A 16,958-nucleotide genomic window follows, 5' to 3' on the forward strand; every position below is an offset into this window, starting at 1 on the left:
AGTACCATGGACTTTTGGCGGCTCATGGCAAATCTGTCTTAGAAGTACAGCCAGATGTTCCTTAGAAGCTAGAATGGTCACACTTCATCTCACGTACTTTGGTCATGTTGTCAGAAGGGACCAGTCCCTGAAGAAGGACATTATGCTTGGTAATGTAGAAGGTCAAAGAAAAAGGGGAAGGTCCTTAATGAGACAGATTGAGAGAGCAGGTGCAACGATGGGCTCAAGCATAGCAAGGATTGTGAGGATGGCACATGACTGGTCAGTATTTTGTTCTTTTGTACAAAAGGTTGCTATGAGTCAGAGCTGACTCGATGGCACCTAACAACAACAGGGTTGCTGTGTGGGTTAAATGAGACACTCTGATAACACCAGGCACTTAATAATGATAGCTATTACGAGTAACTCACATCATTCAGGGCTTGAGGAAACTTAGAAAGTGCAGGCCTGCAGCCTGGCAAGCCCAAGAGAGGCTACTGCAGCCATGATGTCCCTGCCTCTGTCCATGGGAGACACTTACTATGTTCTTGCTGTCCTCGGCGAAGGTCGCTTTGACAAACATGGGGCCCAGTGCAAAGCCCAGGTTGTTTTCTGTGTCACTCACGCAAAACTTCCAGCGAGGAAGACAGGTCTGCAAAGCACAAGGGAGAGGGTTACTCAGCCCCAGTCCTTCTTCCCAATGCCTTTCCGGTCAGAGGTAGCACCATTTTGGGCCCATGCTACCTTCCAGAACCACAGAGAGCCCTTTTCTGACCCAGTGGAAGTCGTTTTATATGCTGGATGGGCCAAGAGGCCATGGGAGATCCTTCCTCACTATCTTCCATGTCCACATGACACACCCTGCACTCACAAACAAACAATATCACATAGAACCACCAAGATGACCCCATGGGGCAGGGATCATGGGCACTTGACAAATGAACAAACAGAAACTCTGAAAGAGAAAGATGCTGGTCCAGGGGCTCCCAGTGAGTAAGGGGTGTTGTTGGGATGGAACTCTGACATCCCTGACTCCATACCCCCTGTTTTCTCTGTGTGTTGTCCTGCTTCCTGGAGAAGCCTAGGAATCCTGGCAGTGAGGAATGTGGGGGAAGTTACCTTCCCAGGAAGGGTCTAGGAGACTCCTTCCAGAAGCCCAGGGCTCCAGCCCCATCTTAAAGTCTCCTAGAGAAAGAACAGCCCTGGCAATGCTGTACGATTCTACTAGGGACGTTTACCCTTGGCTCTCAGCCTCACTGGCCCACAGGATGCCTCTGTGTCAATGGGACACAGATGGCCCTGTGGGCTGCAGCCTCAAGGAGCATGGCTTGGTGAAGAGTGTGAGATCTGGTTTCAGCCCCCGTTGCTCCCTTGGCCAGGCCACCAAACACAGTCTGTCAGACCACAAGTGTAAATCTTTGTGCTGCAGAGGGGTTCATGTCCTTAACCCTGAAGAACAGGTGGCGAACACACTCTGGCTCGGAACAGCTTGACTCCTAATAGGCCACAAACTGAAAGCAACTCAAACGCCCATCAACAGGCAGAGAAATATGCAACATGTGGTATTTTCATACAACGGCATACGTCTCCTTGGCAACAAAATGGAATGAACTACTGATGTTTGCAGTAGCAGGAGTTAATTTCACAGGCGTTATGCTGAGCAAAAGAAGCCAGACACCAGAGTACAGGGTATAGGACTCTATGTAAAGTCCTACAACAGGCAAAACTATGGTTATAGAAATCAGAACTGGCTGCCTCTGGGGCTTAGGGGTAGGAATGCCTGGAAAGGGGGATGAGGGAACTTCCTGCTCAGAGAACAACAGATAAATGGGTAACGGAAATGTTCTTCACCTTGGCTGGGGTGCTGTTACAGGGGTTGGGACATTTGTCAAAACTCACTGAACTGAGTACTTAAGGTAAAAGGTGCATTTTAATTTATACAAATTAGACTTCAGTTGAAAAATTTCTTGCAGGCAGGCAAGAAGGAAGGAATGAAGGGGAGAGAGAAGGGAAAAAAAAACCTCACTCTGGCCTTCTCTAAATTGAGTTGTCCAAGTTCTTTCAAGCTTTCCCAGCCACATGTCCACTGGGATGCCCGCCTTCTGCTCCATCCCCACCCTGTTCCCCATACCCCCCTTTCCTCAGCTGGGAAGTCCACAGTTGGATATGGAGGCTGCACCTGGATCTGGCAGAGGATGACCCCACAGGAGGTAGGGACTAAGGCTGTTCTAGAATACTCATAGCTCCATGGAGGCTTTGAGCTGTGATACATAAATCATGGACAGATTCTTACTTGTTGTATTCTCAGGAGATCATCTGGATAAACCCATTCATGCATGCACACACTCATTAGTTCACTCACACAGCATTCTCAGAACAGTTCCCCTGCACGCTGACTATGCTACTGTTGTAGTATACATGCCGTCGACTCGTCTCTGACTCATAGCGACCCCATGCACAGCAGAACGAAACACTGCCCAGTCCTGTGCCAGCCTCACAATCCTTGCTGTAACTGAGCCCACTGTTGAAGCCACTGTGTCAATTCATCTCATTGAGGACCTTCCCCTTCTTCGTTGACCCTGCACTTTACCAAGTATGATATCCTTCTCCAGAGAATGTTTCCTCCTGACAACATGACTAAAGTAGGTGAGACGAAGTCTGGCCATTCTCGCTTTTAAGGAGCATTCTGGCTGTACTTCTTCCAGGACAGATCTGTTAGTCCTTTTAGCAGACCATGGTACTCTCAGCATTCTTCTCCAACACCACAACTCAAAAGCATCAACTCTTCTTTGGTCTTCCTTATTCATTGTCCAGCTCTCACATGTATAAGAGGTGATTGAGAATACCATGGCTTGGGCCAGGTGCACCTTAGTTTTCAAGGAGACCTCTTTGCTCTTCATCACTTGAAAGAGGTCTTTTGCAGCAGATTTGCCCAATGCAATATGTCGTCTGATGTCCTGACTGCTGCTTCCATTGGTGTTTATTGTATAACCAAGTAATATGAAGTCTTTGACAACTTCAATCTTTTCTCAATCCATCATGAAATGACTATGCTAGGTTTCTGGAATCCAGAGATGCATCACCCTTGAGCCTTGCCCTCAAAGAGCTCATGACAGAAATGCCCAGAACATTTCTATGCAGTAATATTAATCCATGAAAGCAGCAGTCAAGAAATCAAACAACGTACTGCACCGGGAAAATCTATAACAAAAGATCTCTTTAAAGTGTTAAAGAGCAACGATGTCACTTTGAAGACTAACGGGCACCTGACCCAAGCCATGGTACTTTCAATAGCCTCATAAGCATGTGAAAGCTAGACAATGAATAAGGAAGACCGAAGTAGAGTTGATGCCTTTGAACTATGGTGTTGGTGAAGAATATTAAATATGCCATGGACTGCCAGGAGAACAAACAAATCTGTCCTGGGTGAAGTATAGTCAGAATGCTCCTTAGAGGCAAGGATGGCGAGACTTTGCCTTTTGTACTTTGGTCATGTTGTCAGGAGGGACCAGTCCCTGGAAAGGGACATCATGTTGGGAAAGTTGATGGTCAGTGCAAAAGGGGAAGACCAGCAACAGGACGGATTGACACAGTGGCTGCAACAATGGTCCCGAACATAGCAACAACTATGAGGATGGCACCACTAACTAGTTAGTGTTTCGTTCTGTTGTGCACAGGGTCACGGTGGGTCAGAACCAACTCAATGGCACCTAATAACAACAATAACAATAATCACAGCAATAATCATAAAAACAAACAAAACCCCAGTTGCTGCTGATTCTGACTCACGGTGACCCCACGTATGCCAGAGAACAGCGTTCTATCGGGTTTTCAATGGCCGATTTTTTGGAAGTAGATCATCAGGCCTTTCTTCCAAGGTGCCTCTGGATGGACTTGAATCTCCAAGCTTCCAGTTAGCAGGCAAGCATGTTAAACGTTAGCACCACCCAGGGACTCTGGAGTAATTATTGTTGTTGCTGGGTGCTGTTCAGTCATTTTTGATTCACAGAGACCCAATGTGACAGCGTAGAACTGACCCTTGGGGTTTTCTTGGCTGTGATCTTTAGGGAAGCACATAGCCTGGTCTTTCTTCTGAGGAGCTGCTGGTAGGTCTGAACCAACCTTTCAGTTAGCAACCAACCACATTAACCATCTATACTACTCAGGGACTCTGCAGTAATTGTAGCAAACATCTGTGAAGGACTGACTGGGTGCTAGGCATATCTGGAGTGCCTAACATGCATTATCCCATTTGACCTTCATAATTTCACAGGGCAGGTATTCTCTTAGCCTCTTTTTATAGATAAAGAAACTGAGGTACAACTATGAAACCTCAGCCTACGTGACCCTGAGACCACAAGAACTAGATGGTGTCTAGCTACCACTGGCAACCACTCGGAAGTAGATCAAAACTGGACATCCTGGATAGAATGTGAGAAAAATGTAGAACAAAACTCAAAATCATAAAAAAGACCAGGCTTACTGGTCTGACAGAAACTGCTAAAACCCCTAAGACTATGGCCCTTAGTCACCCTTTGGGCCTGGAACTGATCTTACTCCTGTGGCTTAACTCTCACCCAAACAACAGACAGGCCTATGAACTAAACAACTACACCAGGGCAACGCACTCCTTAGAACAATCCACCATGGGAGGTCAGAAGGGCAGCATTTGCACAGGGACAAAGGGAGGGAGGCAGAAATGCATAGGCAGGAAGGACACAGGAAAGGGTAACTGCAGAGATGAAGTGGGAGGAGAGCTGTTACACTGCAGGGAATGTAACCAGTGTCACAAAACAAAATGTGTAGGAACTGTTGGAGGTAAAATGAACCTACTTTGTAAAATTTAACCCAAATCACAATAAAAAGTTAAAAAAAAAATAAAAGAAAGAACTGAGACACAGAAGGGTTGAGTCCCTTGCCCAAGGGGATCATATAGTGATTAAGTGGCTGAGGTGGGATTTGAACCAAGGCAGTTTGACTCCAATGTCTTCCCTCAAAGTGGCCCCGCTGACTGCCTACAAGTCATGAAATGCCTGGAAAGGCTACAGGATGATGAGAAAAACCTGTGACAAGAAGCAAAGGGTCAGGTCGACCTGACAGGGTCATGAAGTGTTCATCTGGGAGGGAACAGTGACTGAGTCTGGAAAGACAAGGAGTGGGCGGCCAGCCAGCCTGAAGCAGCTGCATTTTTTCCACTGTGCAGTACAAGGGGCATTAGGCAAGGCAGAGGGGAGAGGAGCTTACCCATGGGGGTGTCTTCCTCCCTGCCGGAACTCTCAAATCATAAACACTAACAGATGATGAACAGCTGGTGAAGAGTGCTTCAGCACCCCGGCAGGCTTTACAGGCCTCCCCTCATTCAGTCCACATCTCTTGGGTAAGCAGGGCAACCAGTCACACTTCTGCACACACAAGAAGACTGAAGCCCTCCCCCAGTGAAGTGACTTGCCCAACACTGTGTGGTTACAAAACGGCATCTCAGAGACAGATCTGACCCAAAGTTCTATGCTGTTTTCCTTATGCTACAGGGTGAAAAACTGTACACTCCACACTGCTTTATGGAGCTCTGGTGGCGTAGTGACTAAGACATCTGACTGCTAACCAGAAGGATGGCGGTAGGTTTAGAACTTTGAAGCTTTGTAAGTTGTGTTTTCCCAACACTTGTAATAAATGGTAAATTTACTATAATCAACTAATTATAAATTATGGTTATTCATAAGGGGTCCTATGAGGTGAGGTGGTCAGGAATTATCCCAAATTACATGAGACGATATAGTCTCACAGAGGTTCAAGGACTAGCCCAAGGTCACATAGCTAGACTGTTGACTTTGAGTTCTTTGCAGGACATAAGCAGGGTGGACCTGGCCTGGCTGGGCCCAGAAGCGCCATGGTTGGGGGGCAGAGAGGACTGGAGAATTATAAACGGGACCAGCACCCTCTGCCACTCAGCCCTGTGGCATCCAGTGACTCTTGGCTCAGAGCTCCCACCTCCGGGGTCTCCTACCTGCCACTGCCCCTGCTGAGGCTTCTGTGCCTCACCCACTCTCAGTGCCACATTAGTTAGAGTGGCACCTGTACTTTGAATCTGTCCAGGAGGCTCACATTTAATTGCTGGTTCCTGCAGAGCAGAGGCTGAGAGGTCTATCGCTTAGGGGCGTGGACGGTGGATTCTGATGAGCTAGGGTTTGAGAGCAGCTCTCCACTGATATCCTGGGTGACTCTGAACAGTCTCTTTACCTCACTGAGCCTCAGTTTCCTCACCTGTTAAACAGGATGATGATTATTTCTAAAATACAGATCTGTTGTTGGAATTTGATGAGAGAATGCCTATAAAAGTTAAACATCCTATAATGGTATCTTTTGTTTTTACTGTCATAATTTTATTAGTGAGTAGCTGAATGTGCATAATAGTTGCAGTCACATAGATATGGATTTGAGTTCCAGCTTGGCTGCTTTCTTGCTGGGTGACTTGGGAAAGTGCCTTTGCCCCTCTGAGCCTCCATTTTCTTATCTGTTACCTGGGAGGGTTGGTGACGATGCAGGTGAGTCCTGGGCACACAGAGAGCAGCCACACACTGCTCTGTTAGTAACACTCTGTTACTATTGTTCCAGGTCCTGATCAGACCCTTCGTATATAAAGACTCTTGGAGACCACTCACTCCAGGGGACAGAAGCCACGCCTTGGTCATGTCTATGACCCAGGCCTGGTCGAACTAAATGCATGTGGAGCAGAACAACAGAAGCCCCACTTATCAGGAGCAGGGCTTCCTCCAGCCACTCTCTGAGCCAGTCCCCTTCCTGCCAGTTGTTGTTTGGTTGCCGCAGTTGATTATGACTCATGGCAACCCCGTGTACAGAGCAGAACTGCTCCACAGGGTTGTCAAGGCTGGGACCTTTAGAAAGCAAATCTCTAGGTCTGTCTTCCAAGGTGCCTCGAGGTGGGTTTGAACCGCCAACCTTTTGGCTAATAGTTGAGCACTTAACCAGTGGCACTACCCAGGAACTCCTTCCTGCCTGAGGTGGGTGTACATGAGGATGAGAGAGGAAGAGCTCCAGTGTGAAGGCAGGAGCCCATATCCTTCCTGCAGGTACTGATCTGGCTCCTTATGCTCCACTGCATCTTGGAAGGGGCTGTGGAAGGGTCCAGCGGGGCCTGCTCTGCCCCCTTGGGTAGGTCTTATTGAGGTCTTAATAGCTGCTGCTGGGAAGCCAGAGGCAACTGTCCTGGGTGGAGGCAGAGTATGCCAGGTAGATCTGGCACCCCAGCCTCTACTAGTCTGCAGCTGGGCACCCCCTCAGCTACCCTCTGGGGCTCCTGGTGTGGTGAGTCCCAGCAGCCCATGTGAAGAACGACCAGCTCTCCCTGTCTCTTAGCAGATGTGATCTTCTAGGGACACCAATCCCATCTCCCTTATCTCAGTATTCCCACTAAGCTCCAAGCCTGGCACATGAAGGATTTGATTCAGTAAATAGCCTTTCACCAGCTAAACTATTAGAAGGGTAACTGCCACTCCTGTGGGGAGAAAGTGGAGGTGGCTTGGAAGCTAGGGGTAGGTTTCTCAAGGCCTGGGAAAGAGTGGCCCCATAGGGGTCCTGGGGGGCATTTAAGGGTGGGTGGAGACCACCTAGTCTGGAATCTGGGCCTTTTGCTTCCCAGTAAGGCCAAGGCCAGATTGAGAGGATAATGAAGATGGGGACATTTAGTAGTGCTTACTGTGAGCCACGTGTGGTCCCAGGCACTTTGGACTTACGGAGAAGAAGTAATATCACTGGGGGTCTCCACTGTAAAATGGGGTAATTTTAGCACCTTAAATCCAAACCCACTGCCACTGAGTCTATCCCAACTCATAGCGACCCCCATAGGGTTTACAAAGCTGTAAATCTTTACAGAAATAGATTGCCTCATCTCCCTCCCACAGAGTGGCTGATGGGTTTGAACCACTGACCTTCTGGTTAGCAGCTAAATGCCTTACTCACTGCACCACCACAGCTCCTTTAGGGAGGATTAAAAGAGTTATGGATTCAATTGTGTTCCCCCAAAATAAATATATGTTATAAATCCTAACCCCTATGCCTTTGGATGCAATTCCATTTGGAAACAGAGTTTCCTTTGCTTTGTTAATGAGGTCATAAGAGTGAATGTAGAGTGTGTCTTAAACCAATCACTTCTGAGATGTAAAATAAGCAGATATGGCACAGAAGCAAGCACAAATGGGAAAGGACTAATGTCACCAAGGGACCGAGGAAGAGAAGCTGAAAGAGACAAGCATTTACCTCCAGAACAGACAGAGGCAGCCTTCCTCTAGAGCTGGCACCCTGAGTTCAGACTTGTAGCCTCCTAAACTGTGAGAAAATAAATTTTTGTTCTTTAAAGCCCCCCACGTGTGGTATTTCTGTTACAGCAGTGTTAGGGAACTAAGACAACAAGGAAAGTGTTTATCATCACCATCACCATCTAGAGGGAGGGAGCAGGGAGATTACAGACTTACTTTTTACTGTAAATAAATTAAGATGCAAATACTTTCCCTTTACCCTTTAAGACTCAGCAAAATCACTTCCTCCCAGAAGCCTCTGTGCCCTGGGGTTGGCTTACAGTAGTCCTCATGTTCTCTTCCTATCATGGGTTTCTCTTCCTCATGAGACCCACAGCCCTAGGAGGGCACTGTGGTAGCATGCCCTCCAGACCAGGGCCTGGTACACAGTAGGTGCTCAGCACGCACGATAACAGGCTCACCTTCTTTGTCCCGTACATGACTTCCATGAACTTCTCATCAGCATCCTGAAAGCGCTGGTCAAGGAAAGAACTCGTTTTCCTTACCAGGTTCCAGATCATGTAGTTGTTCAGCAGGCTGGGGTAAGAGGAGACCAGAAGCACTCAGAAACTCAGTGGGAAACATCACAGCACTCCCAGTCCTGACCACTAGGGGGCACCCAAACAGGACCTTCTGGTCCCAGGCTCATTCCCCCTCCACACTCCAGTTTATCTGGTTGCTGCTCTCTGACCAGGCAGAACCCAGTCTTCTGTGGAAAGCTCCTCAGGGTTCAGTGCAATGGCCTGCATGCTACAGGTACTCAATAAATGTTAGTTGCTTTCTGCTTTTTGTCTGAAGCTGTGAAGCAGCAGAGACTCATCCAGGATGGTAGGGCTATGGGGCTATAACCGGGAAGGGGCTGCTATTTCCACAGCATGGAGATGTCTAGCTGGAGGCCCAAGAGGGACATGGGGGGCTTATAAGAAGTAGGGGCAGAGTAGGAAGCTCCAGGCAGTCAGGCCAAGGTTTCCATGAATGAGACCTCTCCCTGCCCCCATGCCCAGGGCACAGGCAACCTGTCTGTGGCTGTTGTCACTTTACAAAGTCATCCCAGCAGAAAGATACATATCCACTACAGTGAGTATCTAGCTTCAAATCAGAACCACCTAAATGTCTGACAACTGGAGAAGGGGTTGAGTAAGTATCCTATTTAAATCCGATGGAATACCATACAGCCGTGAAAAATGATGTCTGGGATGACATAGGGAAATGCTTATGAAAAAGGCAAGGGAAAGAGCAAACTATGCAAGTGAATTACAATAATGGAAAAAATAGAACCACAGAAAAACAAACCTGTCCCTCTCTTACAACATTCTCTCTGCACACACAGAAATACACACATCCCCCAAAACCAACAGTTGGTTTTGGATAATTTTAATTTTTTCCCATATTTTTATTTACAACCACCCTACATGGTCGGTGCTATTTGTAACTTCATCTTCTAGAGGACACTGAATCCAAGAAAGGGCAAAGAACTTGTCTAGGGCTATAAAACTGGTAAGGAGAGGAGCTGGGGTTTGCATCTGCTTGCAAACATGAGGCCCTGATGCCTCTCATAGAAGCCAACCCCAAGGCCCATTTCCTGAGTCAGTTTTCATCCCCTGCCCCCAACCTGTCCTGCCTGAGAGAGAAGTGGGCAGCTGTTGCCTGTTAGAGGCCCATCCCAGGCTGCCAAGGGCCCCCTTACCACTTGTCTGTGTTTCTGATGAGGGTGGAGACCTGTTCAAGGTACTCTTTGTCGTAGACCACAATAGGCTCGGATTCATTGATCTCCACAGGATAGAAGATGGTATTGAGAAAGGGCAGCCAATTGATAGCAGGTGCCAAGGTCTGGAAGGAAAGAACAGCATGAATCTGGCTGGGCTCTTTCTCCCCATGGCCCAGGTCTCCAGGACGTTCAGAAGAAAGGTGCTATTGCCACCTTCCATCCTCCGACAGAGGGAAAAGCGTGGACCTGTTTGATAGAGGGGGCTGCGCTCTTTGTTGAGACAGATAATCAAACAGAGGCTCGTTGACTTTTGTTCGAGATGCTGTAACTAGACTTCTATAGGAGCCAAAAACAAAGTTTAATTTGGAATGGAAGTAGGATAGGATAAAAGGTGACATAACAACATGAGATAGACTGACCCAATGACTGCAATAATGGGCTTAAACATAGAAACAACTATGAGGATGGTACAGAACCAGGTTCTGTTATACACTGGGTTGCTGTGAGTCAGAGCCAACCTGATGGCACCGAACAACATTATTTTCTCATTGGCTCCACATGACGTGCCTAAGTGGTAGATACTATTGTCTCCACTTTACAGGCGAGAAGACTGAGTGTTAGACAGGTCTCTGATGGTCAAGAGTGTAGAATCTGGAGCCAAACTGCATGGGCTCATATTCCAGCTCTCTCATTTATTAGCTGTGTAGCCCTGAGCAAGTTTATGAACCTGGGTAGTTAATCAACAGCTAACCCATGTAGCCTTGGTATCTCATCTGTAAAATGGGGATCATCATCATCACAGAAGCCAGTATCAAACCAGTGAACACTGTCTGCTCTAACCTGTTGGTAAACATCTGTGATCTATGATCCCTCATGATTCTGTAACATCAAGTAGCTCATATGTACTTGGTAAATTCAAGAATGATAGCAGTATAATGTATGGGTTGGATTGGTCCATGGGTGATTTTTTCCAAGGTAAGGGGATGTGGAGCAGCAGGAGTAGAATAACCTTTGAAGGGAAAAGCCCTGAGTTCAGCTAATTCACACACAGGCACTTTGTCAGCTTGAGTTTTATAAAACTAAAATGAGCACCTGTGCCTGGGTGCCCTCCCCATGGACACATGCCCAGCTTTGCATGACTCTCCACTTAAAGCAGGTTGCACTTCCTTAAGCAGGTTGCACTTCCTCCTTGGCCCATCTCAATGGCAATCCTGCTGCTCAGAGCTCCATTCCTATCTGCAGGGTCTCGGTGGCCAAGAACCAGCATTTCCATTTCCTGAGGCAGGCTCTAGTTACTCTGAGCTATCCCTCAGGGTTCCAAGGGTTTTGTTGGTGTTGTGGTTGTAAAGTCACACAGCTTATGAACGGTCTGCTCGAGCCCTATTTTCCCCACTGCTGTTGTGGTTAGTTGCTAGTGAGCTGATTTGGACTCATGGCAACCCCACGTGTACAGAGTAGAGCTGCTCCACAGGGATTTCAAGGCTGTGACCTTTTGGAAGCAAAACGCCAGGCCTTCCGAGGTGGCTCTGTGTGGGTCTGAACTACTGACCTTTCAGCTAGTAGTCAAGTGCTTAATCATTTCTGCCATTCAGGGGCCTATATTTTCCCCATATGCTTTGCTCTTTTTCATGTGCAAGGTGTTGTTGGCTCCATAGACTGTGTTACAGCAAAAAACATCTTTGCATGCCAATCACTCAGAAAGGTAGTGACATTTAGCAAGCATTCAATCAATGTTAATTGATTAACTCTCAGTTATTGCTCAAGGTCTCCTGAGAATGGTCCTGGCCCTATCAGATTGCAAATTTTCTTCCTGTTTCCTCAAAAAAGGGAAGATGCAAGACTAATGAAGAAAGTGACAGATGTATTAAAATGCCTTCATCTGGGAAGGTCAATCAGTAGCAGATCATGAATAATCTGTTGGTAAACATCTATGATCCCTCAGTGAGGCACGCAGCCATAAGATCCCCCATTTAATAGCCACTAAATGGAGCTCTGGTAGCATAGTGCCTAAGGCACTTGACTGCTAACCAGAAGGCTGGTGGTTCAAACCCACCAGCCACTCCTTGGAAGGAAGATGGGGCAATCTACTTCTGTACTGATACTGCCTCGGAAACTCAAGGAGGGGTCGCTATGAGTTGGGGCCGACTCGACAGCACATAACAACAACAACAATGTGAAGATGAATTCAGGGGACTTTCTGAAGGCCACACAGTTAACCAGTGACTGTGCAGGTCTAAAAACCAAGCTCCTTCATCTCTCTGGGCTTTTGGGCAGCTCAGCTATAAGGACACAAGGGCTTCCAAGGACAGGGTGAGACCAAGGAGGGTAGTGCTGCGGGCAGTGGTGTGCTGGGCTGGTAAGTGCTTTGTAAACTACCCATGGGATGTTGTTTATGTGCAGCTGGGAAGAGATGTGCCTAGTTGGCTTGGGAGTGGTGAGCTCCAGCACATCCCTGCCTGGGGGGCAGTGGGACCTGCTGGGAAGAGCTCTGGATTTGGAGAGAAGATTCGGAGCAGAGTCTTCAGCTCAATCCAGCTCTGGGACCTCCAGCTATTTTCTACAGCGAATCTCCCTCTCAGAGTTGGCTGTTCTCTGTATGTTGCATAGGGATGGCTATACAATAAACTTCAATTTCCTTTCTCTGCAGCATGTCCTCTCCATGTGCTTTTCCTGGAAGAAGACCCTCGGCAAGCTAACTCTGTGGGACTCCTTAACATTTCTGTGGCTCTAAAATGTGGATGTGTACCCTCGTGAGATCTTCAAACAGGACTCAACAATTAGAGGCACCTGATGGCAGGACCCACTGGTGAGACCCCTGGGAAAACTGGTATGTTTTACAGAATGTCACTGTTTACACCATTCATAAAAGCTTCATACACTGCAGGTGACCGGGACTCTCTGATCCATGAAAGATATCAGATGCTGATAAATCCCTACATACTTAACACTGGCGTTTGCCTACAGGGAGAGCAGGTGTTCTGCACAGGCAAATTCCCACCTCTCTTGAGATAAGATGTCTGTTGAACAGTATTTTTTGCATTTTCAATCCTATTGCTTTGGTGAACTCTGAAACACATGTGCCTAAGTCCTTCTCTGTGGACACTGCAGAGACTGTTGTTTTAATTGACTTGGACATTCCACTGTTACTCAAACCCTCAAGGGCACACCAATCAGCTCTGTTTTCCTCATCCGCAGCCCCAGTCCTGCTGCTTGCAGACTGGAAAACTTCAGGACAGAAGGGGGAGATAAGAAGAATGCCTTGGGCTTCTCAGCTAGAGAAATGAGGTCACAGGATGGGGCTCATTCCCAAACAGCCTTTGGTGTTGGAAGGTCTTAGTAAGGAGTGGAAGGTTCTCAGGTTCCCAGAGAAACAACGGAAGGATGTCTGGTCCATGGCCCTAAATTCAGTCCTTGCTGGGGGCTATCCTGGAACCATTCAGACTCTGACAGGGCTGGCCTGGAACCTCACAGTGAAGGTTGGAGGGAGCGCCTTTCTCTGAGTCATCTGGTGTACAGGAAGAAAAAGAAATTTCCAGATACCAGAGAACAAGGCAGTCTCTGTTCCACGGTGGAATGAATCAAATTGGGTTAGTGCTGGGGAGCTGGGCTGGCATCACCAGTAACAAAGGAATAATCATGACTACAATAATGCTGTGCTTCTATGTTGCATGTCAGTTCACAAGAGGAAATCTCCTCCTTTGTCTCATCTCATTCCATTGCAACCCCATGCACAGGCTGGCAGAGGTCTTACCTAGGACACCAGGCTTCTGGGGGTCCATAACTATTGTCATCGAGTCAATTCTGACTCATAGTGACCCTACAGGGCAGAGGAGAACTCCGCCCTAAGATTTCCAAGGCTATTATAACTCTTTACGGAAGGAGATTGCCACATCTTTCTCCTGCTGAGCAACTGGTGGATTTGAACTGCTGACCTTTCAGTTAGCAGCCAAGAACTTAACTACCACACCACCAGGGCTCCTCTGGGGGTCCATGGACTTCTTTAAATGTTAGGCATATTGTTTTATATGTACACATGCCTATTTCTTATGAGCAACATTCCACAGATTTCAACCCATTCTCAAAGGATGCTGTGACTTAACAAAAGAACCACTGCTACTTTTTGATGTAGGGGCCGGATCTCATTTATCTATGTGTGCTGGCACACAGCAGGTGTTTATTAAGGCCCATTTTACAGGGAAGGAAACCCAGGCTTAGAGAGGTAGGTATGTGACTTGCCCGAGGTTATACAGCTGGTGGCAGAGCCATCTTCTGACTCCAAGCCCTTTGCTCACACTACTCTAGGCCACTGCCTCTGCCGAAGTCCTCCCCACCCTGGGAGTGGTGCAGCTGGAGGGAGGGAAGGCCTTTCCTTCTTACTTGGCAGAACAAAGTCACAGCAATGGTGACAACATGGCTGGGATTAGAATCTGATAGGCTCAGTGGGACTTCTGTGCTCAGGGCAACTGTGCCTTGTCTGCCACTCTTGGGATAGACAGTGTCATGGCTACTGTGGGGGAACTAGGAGCTCAGGGGTTGCTGGAGCCCCTCTGGGGCTGAGAATTGGGCATCTGGAGTAAACCAAATTACTGCTGCACAAACAGTATCTCCCTTGCTCTCCTGATCTCAGAGCAGAAAAACAGTGCCAGATGGCACCAACCTAGGCTGCTGATCTCTGTAACAACCCACTCAGCACCACTCACCCTGACGCCAACTTCTCTGGGGAACCAAAGGGCAGTTGGTACCCAGCAGGAAGCCAGGCTCTCTTGCCCTCATCCCCAGGCACTTGCAGGGCTCTTTCTCTGCCTGGGATGCCCACCCATCATCAGACTTTCCTTCCCTAATTTCTCCTGAGCCCTGGCTCCCTATGCCCTGCTTCTTTTTCTCAATACATTTAGCATAGACTGCTAACTGCTTCTTGCTTGCTGTCCTCTACTAGTTTGGAAACACAGGGTCTAGGTCTTTCATCTGTACCCCATAGTGGGGCCCCATATACACTTATCTGATGGAGGAATGGAGGAAGAAAAGAGTAGGGGTCTAGTTCTTCTGGAAAAAGGTAGGAAATGGACCAAACTCTTAATAGATGGGCAGAATCTGGCTGGTTGGAAAGTAGAGAAGAGAGAAGATGGTGGTGGTGGAGGTTCAGCACACAAGTGGCCTAGACAACTGCCCAGGGGAAGGCACAAGGCTTAGCTTGCATCTTGGGCAATGGCAGGAAGACACTAAAGCCAGAGGGTAGAGGCATGTCTGCTGATTCACCTGTGATCCTGGGGAAGTCCAGGACAAGGCTGGATACCAACCTCTAATGAACTGGAAAGAAGGAACTGGGAGGCAATTAACTGACAGTCTGCAAGCCCTCAGCCTCCAGGGGCAGTCTCGTGGGCCCAGAGAGTGCCTTACTAATAGAAAGTGTCACAGTTCTGACTCCCCTTTTTAGCTCCAGGATGTTTCCAAAGTCACTTAACCTCTTGGCCTGGAAAAAAGAGGTGATGACAGAACCCACACCTCGCATTTATTAAGTGCTTACCGCACGCCAGGCTTGATGAGCTTGGTACTTGACAGACTGAAAACACCCGATCCATGTGAGCTATTATTATAATCACAGAGTCTGCCTGGGTAAATGCCATGTGATAGAAAACCAGTCTGATTAAATAGACTATCACGTATAACCCAGAATGCATAGGCAGTGGAAGAGAAGCTAGATGACTGAGACCTTTTAAAAATTAAATTCTTATGCCATCGAAAGCTTCTCTAAAAGGGTAAAAAGAGAACCTATAGATTGGGAGAAAATATTTGCCTATGACATATCTGACAAAGGACTTATCTCCAAAATCTATAGAAAACTTCAATAACTCAACACCAAAAAGGTAAACAATCCAATTTGAAAATGGGCAAGGGACATGAACAGGCACTTCACTAAAGATGATACACTGGTGGCCAACAAACACATGAGGAAATGTTCACAATCATTAGCTATTAGAGAGATGCAAGTCAAAACAACAGTGAGATATCATCTCACCCCAGCAAGGTTCAACAAGAAGAAAATAACAAATGCTGGCAAGGCTGCAGAGAGATTGGAACTCTCATATACTGCTGGTGGTATTGTAAAATGGTACAACCATTGTGGAAAATGGTATGGTGTTTCCTTAAAAAACTGAAAATAAAAATACCATTTGAACCAGCAATTCCACTATCAGGAATATATCCTAAAGAGGTGAGAGACAAGACATGAACAGACATATGCACCCATGTTCACTGCAGCACAATTCACTATAGCAAAGAGATGGCAGCAACCCAAATGCCCATCAATGGATGAATGGATGAATAAATTATAGTACCTTCACACAACAGAATACTATGCTACATTAAAGAATAATGAAGAATATGCAAATCATCTCACAACATGGATGAATCTGGAGGACACAAGGTTGAGTGAAATAAGTCAATCACAGAAGGACAAATATTGTATGATCCCATTATTGTAAAAAGTCAAGGAAGGATTTGCTTAGGGAAGTGAACTCACTTTGCAGGTAACTGGGGATGGAAGGTGTTCTGGTTACCTAGTGCCACTCTGACAAGAATATACCACAAATGGGATGGCTTTAACAAACAGGAGTTTATTCTCTCACAATTTGGAGGCTTTAAGTCCAAGTTCAAAGTGCCAGGCTTTAGGGACTGGGTGAAAGCCCCTCAACCTTGGGGTCCAGCTCTGCCTCCTGCTCCCAGCCCACTGGAGCTAGAGTCAGCGACCAGCATAGTAACATTAGGGAAAGGGAGGATACCAAAATGTGCACGTAAGATACAGACAACAGAGGCTAATACCAGCATATCCACAATACTGCATTACCAGTAACACCAAACACCAAGCTACAGATAAATGCATAGATAACTGAGAAGATCAGATGGAGGTCAGTGAACAGTAATGTATCCTAGACCAATGACAGATTTAGCTGAAGATAATC

The 16,958-nt window shown here is 47.1% G+C and overlaps 1 protein-coding gene across 1 annotated transcript in view; it reads right to left on the reverse strand.

Annotated features, from left to right (window-relative positions):
- The window catches only part of ECE1 (endothelin converting enzyme 1), a 74,215-nt gene that overhangs the window by 17,925 nt on the left and 39,332 nt on the right, over positions 1–16,958 (reverse strand). The window contains exons 9-11 of the mRNA XM_007935668.2: positions 9,979–10,121; positions 8,714–8,828; positions 521–631 (exon numbers count right to left, since the gene is read on the reverse strand). Of these exons, the coding sequence (XP_007933859.1) occupies positions 521–631; positions 8,714–8,828; positions 9,979–10,121 (369 nt within the window). The remainder of the gene's footprint in view (positions 1–520; positions 632–8,713; positions 8,829–9,978; positions 10,122–16,958) is intronic.

Source organism: Orycteropus afer, unplaced genomic scaffold (assembly GCF_000298275.1).
Source record: "Orycteropus afer afer isolate SDZICR_OR568_19922 unplaced genomic scaffold, OryAfe1.0 scaffold00031, whole genome shotgun sequence".
NCBI classification, from domain to species: Eukaryota; Metazoa; Chordata; class Mammalia; order Tubulidentata; family Orycteropodidae; genus Orycteropus; species Orycteropus afer.